The sequence below is a fragment of the Mirounga leonina genome, unplaced genomic scaffold (genome assembly GCF_011800145.1).
Source record: "Mirounga leonina isolate KUSES-001 unplaced genomic scaffold, KU_Mleo_1.0 Mir_114, whole genome shotgun sequence".
Taxonomy (NCBI): domain Eukaryota; kingdom Metazoa; phylum Chordata; class Mammalia; order Carnivora; family Phocidae; genus Mirounga; species Mirounga leonina.
The window spans coordinates 53,517,859-53,530,718 of record NW_023270265.1 but is presented as its reverse complement, the minus strand read 5'-3'; the positions used below and the strand labels follow the sequence as shown (position 1 = coordinate 53,530,718).

General features: G+C 62.2%; 1 protein-coding gene across 1 annotated transcript in view; it reads left to right on the top strand.

The window, feature by feature from the left end:
• CFAP46 (cilia and flagella associated protein 46) overlaps nucleotides 1-12,860 on the top strand; it is a 99,540-nt gene that overhangs the window by 23,053 nt on the left and 63,627 nt on the right. Inside the window, 11 exon segments of the mRNA XM_034987446.1 lie at nucleotides 3,244-3,472; nucleotides 3,590-3,710; nucleotides 4,933-5,056; nucleotides 5,228-5,358; nucleotides 6,065-6,192; nucleotides 7,056-7,189; nucleotides 8,509-8,721; nucleotides 9,996-10,161; nucleotides 10,520-10,669; nucleotides 11,267-11,374; nucleotides 11,593-11,759. Of these exon segments, the coding sequence (XP_034843337.1) occupies nucleotides 3,244-3,472; nucleotides 3,590-3,710; nucleotides 4,933-5,056; nucleotides 5,228-5,358; nucleotides 6,065-6,192; nucleotides 7,056-7,189; nucleotides 8,509-8,721; nucleotides 9,996-10,161; nucleotides 10,520-10,669; nucleotides 11,267-11,374; nucleotides 11,593-11,759 (1,671 nt within the window).

Here is a 12,860-nt window from a genome sequence, read left to right as displayed (position 1 = left end):
CACCTGCACCCACACCTGCACCTCCGTGTATACCTGCACCTGCACCCACACCTGCATCTCCGTGTATACCTGCACCTGCACCCGCACCTGCACCTGCACCCACACCTGCACCTCCGTGTAGACCTGCACCTGCACCCGCACCTGCACCTGCACCCACACCTGCACCTCCGTGTATACCTGCAGCTGCACCTGCACCTGCACCCACACCTGCACCTGCACCCACACCTGCACCTCCGTGTATACCTGCACCTGCACTCACACCTGCACCTGCACCCACACCTGCACCTCCGTGTATACCTGCACCCACACCTGCACCTCCGGGTATACCTGCACCTGCACCCACACCTGCACCCGCACCTGCACCCGCACCGGCACCTCCGTGCATACCTGCACCTGCACCTGCACCTCTGTGTATACCTGCACCTGCACCCACACCTGTACCTCCGTGTATACCTCACTCACACCTGCACCTCCATCTATACCCGCACCTGCACCTCCCTGTATACCTGCACCTGCACCCACACCTGCACCCGCACCTACACCCGCACCCGCACCTACACCCGCACCCGCACCTGCACCCACACCTGCACCTCCGTCTATACCTCACTCACACCTGCACCCACACCTGCACCTCCATCTATACCTGCACTTGGACCCACACCTGCACCACCGTGTATACCTGCACCTGCACACACACCTGCACTTCCATCTATACCTGCGCCTGCACCCACAGCTGCACCCGCACCTGCACCTCCGTGTATACCTCACTCACACCTGCACCCACACCTGCACCTCCATCTATACCTGCACCCACACCTGCACCACCATGTATACCTGCACCTGCACACACACCTGCACCTCCATCTATACCTGCACCTGCACCCACACCTGCACCTGCACCCACACCTGCACCTTCATGTATACCTGCACCTGCACCCACACCTGCACCCGCACCCACACCTGCACCTGCACCCACACCTGCACCTCCGTCTATACCTCACTCACACCTGCACCCACACCTGCACCTCCATCTATACCTGCACCTGCACCCACACCTGCACCTCCGTGTATACCTGCACCTGCACCCGCACCTGCACCCACACTTGCACCTCCGTGTATACCTGCACCCGCACCTGCACCCACATCTGCACCTCCGTGTATACCTGCACCTGCACCCGCAACTGCACCTGCACCCACACCTGCACCTGCACCCACACCTGTACCTCCGTGTATACCTGCACCTGCACCCACACCTGCACCCACACCTGCACCCACACCCACACCTGCACCTCCATCTATACCTGCACCTGCACCCACACCTGCACCTCCGTGTATACCTGCACCTGCACACACACCTGCGCCTGCACCCACACCTGCACCTCCATCTATACCTCACTCACACCTGCACCTCCATCTATACCTGCACCCACACCTACATTTCCACTCTGCTTTCAGTAGGCTGGCTGTGTTAAGTGCAGCAGGTGCACTGTTTTCAGCGTCCTTCTGCCATTCGCTACACGCCTTTCTGCTCCTTTCTGTTTTCGGAGTTCTGATTGTGGTATTCCCCGGAGCCTTTAAGAACTCCTACTTGGGTCTACTGAAATGCTCAGACATGTGACAGGGCTTCTCATCAGAAATTATTAGCTGTTATTTGTTCATCCTCGATCTCTGCCTCCTGGGACTTGAGCTCACACGTGTCCTGAATACGGCCTGCTGGTTCCAAGCCTCTGCTCATTTTAAAAATCTTGTTCAATCTGTTCTTCCAGTGGATGACTTCTAGGATTGCTGGCTCTTCCTCCCCCTGTTTCCAGCCTACTGTGAGCTCCAAGCAGGAGCTTTCCAACTTCAAATATTCCGGTTTCAAGCTCTAGTGTCTCCAGTTTCTGCGGGTTCTCCTCTCCTGAGATTCCATATCTGTTCTGTCCTTAGTATTGTCTTCCTTCAGGTTTTTGAATACATTTATATTTGTATTTTAATATAGGCGTTGAAGGATTTATCTGGTAAACCCAACATCTGGCCCTTCCCGTATCCTGACTGTGGGTCACACTTTTCTTTTTCCTTGCACATCTAGTGTTGTTTGTTGTGTGCTGGACATTGTGGGTGATGCACTGTGGAGTGCTTGGCTTCTGCCATCTTCTTTGGAGAAGCATTCGTTTTTGTTGTAGTAGGTGTTGAGTTAAGCATGTCTGGTGATGGACAGGCTCCGGCACTGCGGAGCCCCTCACTCCGTCCTCCTGTGACTCCTACTGCCCAGGCTGAGCTCCGATCTCGCCTCCCTGGCTCAGCGGCCCCGTGCTCTGCCAGCTTGTTCCTGACGCGGGCTGTCCCTCTGTGTAGCCCGCATGCTGTGCGTGTGCTCGGTCAGCCCTGGACGGGTCTCCCACTGTGGGGTCTGGGCGCATGCTGCCCAGAGGAGCATCATTCAGGGCAGGGCCTGCCCCAGAAACATGGCCCATTCTGGGCAGAGTCTGCGAACCTGGTTCCCTGACGAGGCGCTTGGACCTCACCCCGGCACTAACCAGGGACCCCTCACGGGCGTGGGTGGAGCCACAGGCACTCCTGCATCCTTGTCCCTGAGGTCACAGGCATACCACGCGGCATTTACGCCTCCGTCTGCGCTCAGCCAGTTCAAGGGTCCTGCAGAACTTGCGTTCGGCCGAATTTGTCGATTAGCTAATGCTGGTGTCCCAGGGCAGTGGCTGTGATGTGGGGTCTCTGCCTGTTGTGGGTGGAAAAGCTCTGAGGACACTCCAGTGACACGTGCAGATGCTTGCAGAGGCCCAGCCAGAGAAGCAGCCAGGCAGGGGTGAGGGCCCGTGGGACGTGGTGGCCGTTCTGAATGGGGGGTGTTCCTCAGCTGCCAAGACCAGAGCAGGGCCCCATCCTGGGGGGCAAAGAGCAGGCTCCTGGCGGCGGCGGCAGGCAGCAGTGGGGCATGGTGGGTGGGACGGTACCTACGGACAGAGGTGGTGGCGGCAGCATCGCAAGCTTCCCGTGTCCGCTGAGCCCTCCACCCAGCAGGTCTCACTGGCATGGTCCCCAGTCTGCTGACCTGCTGCTTCTCAGCCCCAGAGCCCAGGTCCCAGCTGCTCTGCAGGGACCTCCCTGCTCGTCCCCCCGTGTGAGTCCTCCGGGCAAAGCCGGGCGGGAGCTGAAGGATGCTGGGAAGCCCAGGCGCCGGGAGGGTCTCACAGGAAGCCAGCATGCCCCGGGCCTGAGTCACACCATGCTGTCCCTCCCCAGCCTCATGGTCCTGCTCCGTTGCCAAGTGCACATGGAGATGGCGCACATCGAGGAGGACGAGGACCGGCTGGAGCCGGCCATGCAGCACCTGCAGAAGGCCATGCTCCTGGACAGCCTCGGCCTCTACCAGGACAAGCTCACCATGGCCTTGAACCGGCTGCGCCTGTGTACCATGCTGTACCAGTCCCCTGAGCGTGCTGAGGACAAGGCCATCATGGCCATTGAGCAGGTGCCATCATGGCCTCTGCAGGGTCGCCCAGGGCCTGGGGGCCTGCAAACAGCCCGGGACAGGGTCGCTTTAGATGATGTAATAGCCCGCTCATCGTACCACCTCTTCCTGTTGCAGGCAAAAAAAGCTATCCCAAAAGATAGCGTCAGGAAGAAGCGGGCTCTCCTGGTGAATGCAGGCCTGGCGCTAGCCCCCGACACCTTCCAAATTGTGCTCGACAGTGAGAACGAGGCCAAAGGTACACACTGCTCTCACTCCTGGAGCCCAGCATGTTTCTGCTCAGGAGCCGCCCTGGCATGTGGGGGCCATGCTGTGCTCCGCACCTGCCTGTCCAGGCCTTGATGTGCGTGCGGTCTGGGGCTCTGAAAAAGCCAGGCTGGGTCTCAGCTCGGCCACTGTCACCAAGGAGCTCCTTCACAGCAGGACCAACCAGGCAGGCTGCAGGCCCGGGGTCCAGATGAGGTGTCAGCAGGGCTAGGAGCTCCCCCTGAGGTCGGGTGGAGGGCGGCTCCAGCCCCCTCTGGCTTGCAGATGGCAGTCTTCTCCGTGTCTTCACACCATCTTCCCTCTGTACCTGTTTCTCTGGGTCCAGAGTTCCTCCTTTTTAAGGACATTCGTCATAACAGATTAGGGCCCACCCTAATGATCTCATTTTAACTTGATTGTCCCCGTAAAGACACAAATAAGGTCACATTTGGAGGTTCTGGAGGTTAGGGCTTCATCATACCTTTTGGGGCGCACAGTTCTGCCCATATCACTGATCTGCCCAGCGCATCACGTCCTGTGGACAGCAGGTCTGTGCCCAGTCGGGCAGCCCCACCCAAGGCTGCCCCAAGACTTTGCTCCCCCAGTTGTCATGCCCCAGCGGTGGGAGAGGCCCGCTCTGGGACATGGTCCTCTGCTGGCCGTGGGGCTCCTCTGGGGTGTGCTCATGCCACCTTGGGTTTCCACCTCACCCCCGCAAGGGTAGGGCTGTGTCGGCAGACCTGACATGCTCCGATCAGCCAGCGTGTTGCCGCCTGCCAATAATCCAGCTGGAGGAGGCCCTGCGGCCCTGCATGGAGAGGGCTTCAGGGGGCTCCGAGGGCTGGCTCCCCAGGGCTGGCGTGTTGGCTGAGGGGGATTGGCATGTGCTGCCACCCTGTACCGATGTGCCAGGCAACCCAGCGCTCAGGGAGCCCGAGCTCTCGAAGTTTGGGCTCCGTGCACCAGAAGGAGCCTCCACCACCGAGCAGATCAAAGGGCCAGGCCATGAGGGTGGTGGGTGGGGGGTGTTGGGCAGGGGCCGGTGTGAGGGAGAGCCCACCAGAGAGGCTCCACCAGAGCCAGCAGAGCCGGGCTGCTGCAGGAGGCGGCCATGCCCGCGGCCCCCGGTCCCCGGGACACAGACACAGCTTCTCCCAGTCCTGGGGTCCCTTACCGTTCCGACGTCAGCCTGGCATTTCCATTGCCACCCTCAGTTTCCATGGGGAAATCCAGGGGCCGGTTCACCTACCTGTTTGCCAAGGCGCGGCACCACATGATCAGCGTGGACAAAGCTGCCGGGCATCTGCGGCGTCTGGGGAATGAGAATGACAAGGAGAGGTGGGTGAGGAGGCGCAGCCCCGCGGGCACCCGGCGCCAGCGCCCTGGAGGGAGGCGCGTGGGGCCCCCCGCGTGGAGCCACCGGTGCCCCCTCGGGCAGTGGCAGCAGCTCTGGGAGCTTCCTGATCTCTCGCCCCTCACGTGCTGCCCTCCTTGCTGGCTGGTGAGCAGAATCCAGATCTGGGCGGAGCTCGCCAAAGTCGCCCGGAAGCAAGGCGTATGGGATGTGTGCCGGGCGGCGAGCCGCTTCTGTCTCCTGTATGACAACGTGAAGGTGAAGAAGCTGGTGCGGCCGAAGAAAGGTACCAGGGCCCCCACCCGCGCGCCAGCCGGACACCGCTCGGGGCTTCGCGCCTTCTCTGAAGCCCGGAGCTGAGAGGCCGCGGAGCTGCGGGCAGCGGCTGGGCTGGGGCTCTCAGCGCAGGGTGGCCAGTGGGACAGGCTCCCAGTGGAGGCCGCGGTGCGGGTCAGTGCGTCTCTGCTGGGACCCAGCTCACTGTGACCCATCGGGCCCTCCATGCAGCTGTCTCGCCCTTGACTGCTGGCTCGGGTCACTCGAGGTCATCAGGGGCTCAGAAAGGGGAAGGCACCTGCTGTGAGCAAGAGAACCCAGGCCGCTGAGCTGGGAGCCTGGGGGCAGAGGGCAGAGGGCAGGGGTGACCGTGGCCGAGCGTGGCCAGGCGACTTTCTCGGGAGTGTGGGGGGCAGCTCCCCGGAGGAGTTCCGGTCTAGTGAACAGTTAGGACACAGGGACGTGCCAGGGGTCCCAGATGGCCGGGGACGTGGGTGCCGCAGGCTCCATGGGGCTGGGGGCTTCTCGAGTGGCAGAACTGCGCGAGCAGAACCAAGAATGTGTTGTCGGAGTGCCCGAGCCACCCCCCCTCAGGGGAGCCTTGCCCACTGGGGAGTTTTCCTCCGGCCCCTTCCTGGGCCAGGAATCCTTGTATTTTGTTTGCTAGAAAAGACGAGCATGTCAGACCGAGGCTAGAGCGCGACCCTTTCCCTCAGGAAAGAAGAAGAAGGGTGGAGACAGCCAGGCCCAGGACGCCTGGGGCCAGTCGGAGGTCACCCTGCAGAGGCAGGTGTCCCCCACCCTGCTCCGGAAGTTCGCGGAGGTGGGGTTCATCAGTGCAGAGGTGCGTCCCTGCTCCGCGGCGTCGTGGGTGCGCCCTCAGCTGGGCGCCTGCAGCTCCCCCCGAAGACCGTCTCCCGAAATGGCAGTGCAGAGGAGGGCCGTTTTCCTGGGTTCACAAACGTATTGTGATTATGTGTCAATACCTGTTTTTCCTTAGAAATCATTGCTCAGCCTGGCACCCAAAGTTCTGGAGGTACTAACGTGACGGTTGCATTTTGGGGGTGTTTGCTTCAACCGCACTTGGAGTGAGGTGTGCGTGTTGTATCTACTCCCGTCAGAGGGGGGCCGGCCTTGCCGGGGTTCACCGTTGCCTCCCGCAGTGGGCACACGGGGGCCCCAGGGTCAGCGCTGGGGCCGCGGGGCTGAGCTCTCCTCACGCCACCCACACCTGCACCCAGGGAGGCGATCCGTGGTGACATCTTGTCACTCCACCATCGTTGGGGCCACTGTGGACTGTTTGTCTTGGCGTCAGTGGGGCTAGAGCCTCTGATGGAGTCTGTGCCGTGAGCTGGGGACACGGTGACCACGGGGCCGAGCCTGGTGCTGGGGAGCAGACAGCCGGTGGCGGCAGGGCCGTCCACCCTCCCGCCCCCCGTGTGCGGCCCCTCCGCCCATGCTGGTGCCCTCAGCCGCCGTCAGTATCTCCGCGCACTCGCGGAGTGGCCGGGGGGCGGGGGACAGACGCCCAGAAGGGACTGTGTCCGAGCAATGGCGTGAGCGGGGCTGTGCCCTTAGAACGGGCCTTCTCTTCCTGAGTGTTTATGGGGCAGGTGGGGGCAGGGAGGACACTCTGAGAAGACCATGGGGTTCATCACAGGGTCTGCCCACGCCCCTGACCGCTCCTGCCACATACTTCCTCTGCAGGCCACTGTCCAGTTGCTGCGCTCAGAAGGCGTGGAGCTAAATAACCATCCGCACCCGCCGGAGGACCTGAGCCAGCACTCGGCCGGCTACACGGTCGAGTCCCCGGAGGACAGCGCGCAGTGGATCACGTACCAGTAGGTGGCCTGACAGGGCCCGGGCGTCCCCAGCAGCTGCGGGCCCGGCTTGTCCACGGAGTGCGGGCTGGGTGGCCAGGGGCGTCAGGGCCCAGACCCGGGGTGGCTGCGCCCGGACCACGTGTGTGGCTTGTGTTGCATGTGACACACGTGGGTCCTCCCAGTTAGTGTGTTATTAGAACAGGAGAGCAGGGGACGGTCTTCGTGGCGGGAGTGTGGAGGAGGGGCGGCTCTGCTCACAGGAGGGGCCGTGGTCCGCTCTCCCCACGGGACCGGCCCACGTGTCTGGGCCTCCGTCATCCTGAGTGTGGATGGGAAGGAGCACTTTGTGTGGGACCGCCCAGAAGACGTGCCACGTGAACCACCACAGAAACAGGCACGAGCTCGAGGAGCGGTGTTAACGTGATGGGTTTTAGTCGCCTTTGATCTAAAACTAAGTATTTTTAAAAGGGAACGTGGTAACGAGTGGCTACCCATACATCTCACAGGAACCATCGACCCTCCAACTGCTCACTCGTTAAGGGGGGCGGTGAGCTGCTTTCCCTGTCGGTTCCACCAGTCAGCAGGCTCTTGGCCGCCGCCCGCTCCCATGGAGGGTGGCACGTTCGTTTAGCGCACATGACGTTTGTCTCGGTGTTTGTTACGTGGACGGGTGTCTTTGCCTGAGTCCTCGGAGTGTCGCACGGAGCACAGCCCGGGCCTCTGCCCCCGAGAGCCTGCAGCCACGTGGCGGGGCATGCCAGGCCTGCTGGGGGCCCTGCCTACAGTGGCGGAGGCTCAGTTAACCACAGCCCAGGCCATACCTGACCCACTGATGCTTCTGTATGGCCCACACGCTAAGAGTGGTTTTGACATATGAAAAATTTGTAAAATAAAAAGGAGAAAAATGTGCCACAGAGACTACCTGTGGCTCACGAAGCCTAGACTACTTGCTGTTTGGCCCTTTACCGAAAAGGTGTTGGGAACATGGGTCCAAGAGAATGGGCCGCCCTGCGGGGGTGAAGGTGAGGCTGCAGAGGGGACAGGTGGCCAGCAGCCGGGGGCCCGGAGGGAGGTTTGCGGGCCAGGCACAGAGTGGGAGGGTGTGATCTGCGTGTGTGGAACTCAGGGCCGAGGGAGGACGTCCAGCTGGGGGACGGGATGCCGGGCAGAGCTGGGCCCCAGGAGGGAACGCAGTGGGTCCAGCAGGCAGCCCCAGCAGGGGCACCTTTCTGACCCCAGACGCCGCAGACAGCTGGGCCATCGGCAGATGTCATGCTGGCCATTTGAGAAAGGTCCTGTTGCAAAGGAAGAGCCTGACGGGGTGCGTTGTGGCGCAGGACTTGGATCGAGAGTCTGTCGCAGAGTGCCATGCACAGCTGGTTGCGGTCCGCCGAGATCGGACAGGAGATCCGGGAGGGCTGGATCGTGCAGAACGCCGTGGTCTACGTCCTGAACCACAACCACCACCTCATCGTGGCCGGGCGGCAGAAGGAGCTTGTGGACACCCTGGACCACCTGCTGAGCATCGTCAAGGCCACGGGCCACAGCGGGTAGGTGTGGCTGGCGGGCACTGCATGCCCTCCTGGCCCCCCGGGCTGGCTCCATCCTGATGCCCCGGAGACCTTGATTCAGGCCTGGGAACTGTGGGGTCGCACGAGGGTCCGCTGTGGGGGTGCTGCCCCAGGACCCGCCCCCCGCCACCGTCCTCCTTCCGCTGAATGGCCGGGCTGCTGTTGGCTGGTGTGTGGTGGTGACAGGGACGCAGGGAAACCTGTGGGGATGCAGGGAGGGCTGCTCAAGCATCCCCAAGCAGACGCTCGCCCTCGCCCGCACGCAGCCCCCCTCGGCCCCCGCAGCGCCCCGCACAGATGCCTGCCAGCCTCACTCTTCCAGACAGAAGGATTTTAAGGACTGTTTGCTGAGACCCAAGTCCCTTGGGAAAATGGAAGGAAAGAGCAACCCCGTCTACGAATCTCACTCTCGTTTTGGAGAGGGTTGAAAATCTGCATCTGTGCTTTCTTATCCAGGTGGATGTGAGCCTTTGAGCTAAAATTAAACATTTGAAACCAAGTTGGGTTAAAGTTTGCCTGACAAGGATGACGTTTCAGAACTCTCCTTTGTTGTTGGTGGTTTGGCTTTTCGTCTGAGCAATAAGATTTTAGATTTTTGCATCACATACTGAGGTAGAGGCGTCGCAATGGGCCGGAATGTAGCAATGCGTGTGTGGATTTTTGTAAGTGACAAACAACAAAAATGGACCACGAGATCCAGAACTGCTCAGCAGGCCCCACGGACGCCCCTCTGACTCAAGCGCCTGCTGGGACCCCGTGGACACTAGCGTGTCCCCCGTGGCAACTCCCCTGCAAATTGCCATTGTGGATGGGGATCAGACTTTGAGTCCCTGATTCTTGACACATGGAGACCATTTTCGACCATTTTTACTGACCCATGGGCAAGCCTGAGGCATGAGTAAGGCCAGACAGGCAGATGCCCCAGAGCGGGCACAGAGGCCAGGAGGGTCTCTCTGTCCAGCCCCCAGCAACGCCCTGAGGAGCCCGCCCACCTGGCACGGGGTGGCTGGGGGCACCCTCTGTGTGAAGGCCACCTGTGGCGGGGGACTGAAGCGTCCCCAGTGCAGCCCTCATCACAGCCAGTGTCCCCTGGATGGTCTGAGAACAGTTCCATGAACCGGGGCCGGAACCACGGGCGTCTGTGTGTTTCGTCCCAGCAAGACGGGAGCCGGGACTCCTGAGGTCCGCGCATCTGCCTCTGCTTGAGTCTGTGCGTGTGACTGTGTTCTCACCACCGGTACGTTGCTTTCCAGAGACCCCACCATGTTGGTGATGCTCTGCAATGCGTTGGCTCGAGGCTTGATTCTTAACTGGATTCCAGCCCAAGTGCCAGAAAAATCCAAAAGACCCATGCGCTCAAACCTGTTTCACATACCACTGGACTCGGTAGCCAGCTCTGAAGTCAGGACTGCGGTGGAGGTACGATCCCCACCCCGCGCGAGGCCAGGAGACCCTCACTCAATTAGTGGAGGCGACAGATGGCAGAGCAGTTAGGAGGTGGGGTTTCCACGGCCAGGAAATGGGGTGCAGGGCAAGGAGGGGTGGGAAACGTGCAGTTCTCTAAAAATAAGGAAACAGGAGAGCCCTGGATGTTCTCGGGGAGCGGGTCACCGGCTGTAGGTGGGGGTCAGGCCACCCGGCCTCAGGGCTGGAGCCTGCTTAAACCACCCATGTGGTCTGGCCAGGAGCCATGTCTACTGATTCTTAATCCTTTGGGTCTCGGCTCAGGTTTCCCTGTAAAATTCAGGTCATAAGAGCAAGGACCTGTGTGCTTTAGGTCTGCGAGTTTGCCCTGAGCCTGACGGACGGGACTGTGCACAAGGAGGCGGTGCCCACCAGCGCCCGGCAGCAGCTCATCGCCACCTGGGTGAAGGCCAAGCAGCTGCTGCAGCAGCAGATTGGGCCGCGGCTGGGCATGGACGAGCAGGTGCCCATACCCCGGGTGCTAGCCAGCATCTGGGAGTGCCCAGGGGCTTGGGGAGGCTCGTCCCATGTGCCCGGACCTGCGGGGCAGGCGCCTCCTGCTGAAATCTTCCCTTGTCTCCCACCTGGGGCCTCGCCAACCTGGGCACGGGGAGCGCTCCCTCCTCCTGCAGGGCGGCGCTTGCCCTCCTGGAAAGTCTGTCCCCAGTGAGGTCACCGCCCCGGCCGGCCGCAGCATCCTCTCCTTAGTCCTGGGGCCTTCTGTGGAGGTGCCCTCAGGACAGAGGGAGCCCCCTGAGCTGGGAACCCGAGGCTGTGGGGGTGGGGCTGGCGGCCGAGCAGGGACCTGGAGCGGAGAGGGTCAGGGGTCCACAGCCTCTGCTCCCACAGACGTGGGTTCTGAGTTGGTGGGCAGTCAGAGCGGGCACCTGGGCTGCGGGAGTGCAGCCCCATCACGCCGGCCAGCCCAGCTGCCAGCCCTCCTGCCTGGAAGGGGATCTTGGAGAGACCCCACAGTGGCTCTGGCGGTCGCCACTATGCTCACGTGTCCTGGCACGTCTGGGCACCCTGGGCTGACGACGCTCTCGCTCCCTTCTCCTAGAGTCCCAACGAGGACGTCAACTCAGTGACGCGGGTCCTCGTCGCTCTGGAGATGTACTCCAGCAATGGGCTGGGCCTCATGGACTTCACCGTGCCCCCCTTGGCCCAGGTATGCATCCCCCGACCTGAGGCCGCTCGTTGAAACCCGACACGGAGCCAGGGTCGGGGGGCCTTGCCTGAGGGGGCAGACTTGGCGCCCTGTGGAGCGACCCCATCCTCGTCACAGCGCTCAGCTGCGTCCCGCAGGGCACCTGAGTTTGATGCCACGTGGCAGCTTCCCCGTGTGCCTTCTCCGCGCTCACAGACGCCCCTTTTCCCCCCCGGAAGTTGGTGAAGATGGCTTCCGAGTGCAGCTGGTCGGACCCCCTGGTGGAGCTGCAGACCCTCATGCGGCTGACCCACTTTGCGCACGCGGCCCACGACTACGAGGTCACCATGCTCTGCTCTCAGAAGGCCATCCAGACGGGCATTCGGTACCTGAGGATGTGTAGCCCGTAAGTAGCCTCCCAGCACCGGACTCCTGGGGTCCCGATGATTCCCCAAAGGTCAGGAGGGGTATGTGAGGGGTTCGTATCACACATTGTGTGCAGCGCCGAGGAACAAGGCAGGCAGAGGTCACAGCGTGAGCGCCAGCCCCTCACCAGGCCCCGGCTCATCCCAGCCAGTTTCCCAGCCTCGCCCGTGCGTCCACGCTGCCTCCGCCTGCCGACTCTGCCAGCCAGGCCGGCCTCAGCGGCCATGGCCCCCGAGAGCTGTGTCCAGGGCCCCGAGGCCTCACCAGCCTCCCCGGCTGTGACGGGACAGGCACGGAGGCGGGAAGGGGCTCCCGGATCGGCCGTCTGCCGTTCCCGAGGGACCCAGAGCTTTGATTCCGGGAACTGTGACGAGGCCACGTACATTCAGGGTCGCTGCCCGCTCCCCGCTCCCCACAGGCCACGGTGATGCTGGTGGCCTGTGGCTGTTGTAAATGTTTCTGAGGTAAAGACAGCCTCCCTTGAGGTTCCTTTTCGGGTTATTTCCTGAAAACAACGAAATCACTGACCTGAGGGTATGAAGACCTTCGCGGTGGCCAAACAGCAGGTCTGGTTGTCCGAGGCCAGATCCCAGGTGTGCCTGCCAGCCCCGTGATGCCAGCCTCGGGCCGCGGCCCCGTCCCAGGCTGCAGCAGCGTGATTGGGAGCTGGGGGTGGTCTGTCTCTCACTCCGACTCCCGGGGACGGGGACGCCTCCGCCACGTCTCAGCGGCAGCTCCACAGCCTGCGTCAGACACGCCCGATGTGAGTTTGGGGGCCAACAGGCGAATGCCCCCTGAGGTGTCTTCACACCCCGGCCGGCCCGTGGCCAGGGCCTCAGCACAGGGGCCGGTGGAGGCTGGTGCACCACGGGCACCGGGCACCCGAGGGGCTCTGCGGCGTTGCCTCATTCACTCCCAGGAGCCGCTGTCTGGTAGGCACCATGGCTCCCACTTTGCTGGGGGAAACTGAGGCAGGTAGAGGCCACACCACTGGCCTGAGGCCACCCTGCCGGCAGGTGCAGAGCTGGGCCTGGGCCCAGGCGTCTAGTTCTACAAGCCCACGTTCCCAGAGACCACGGAC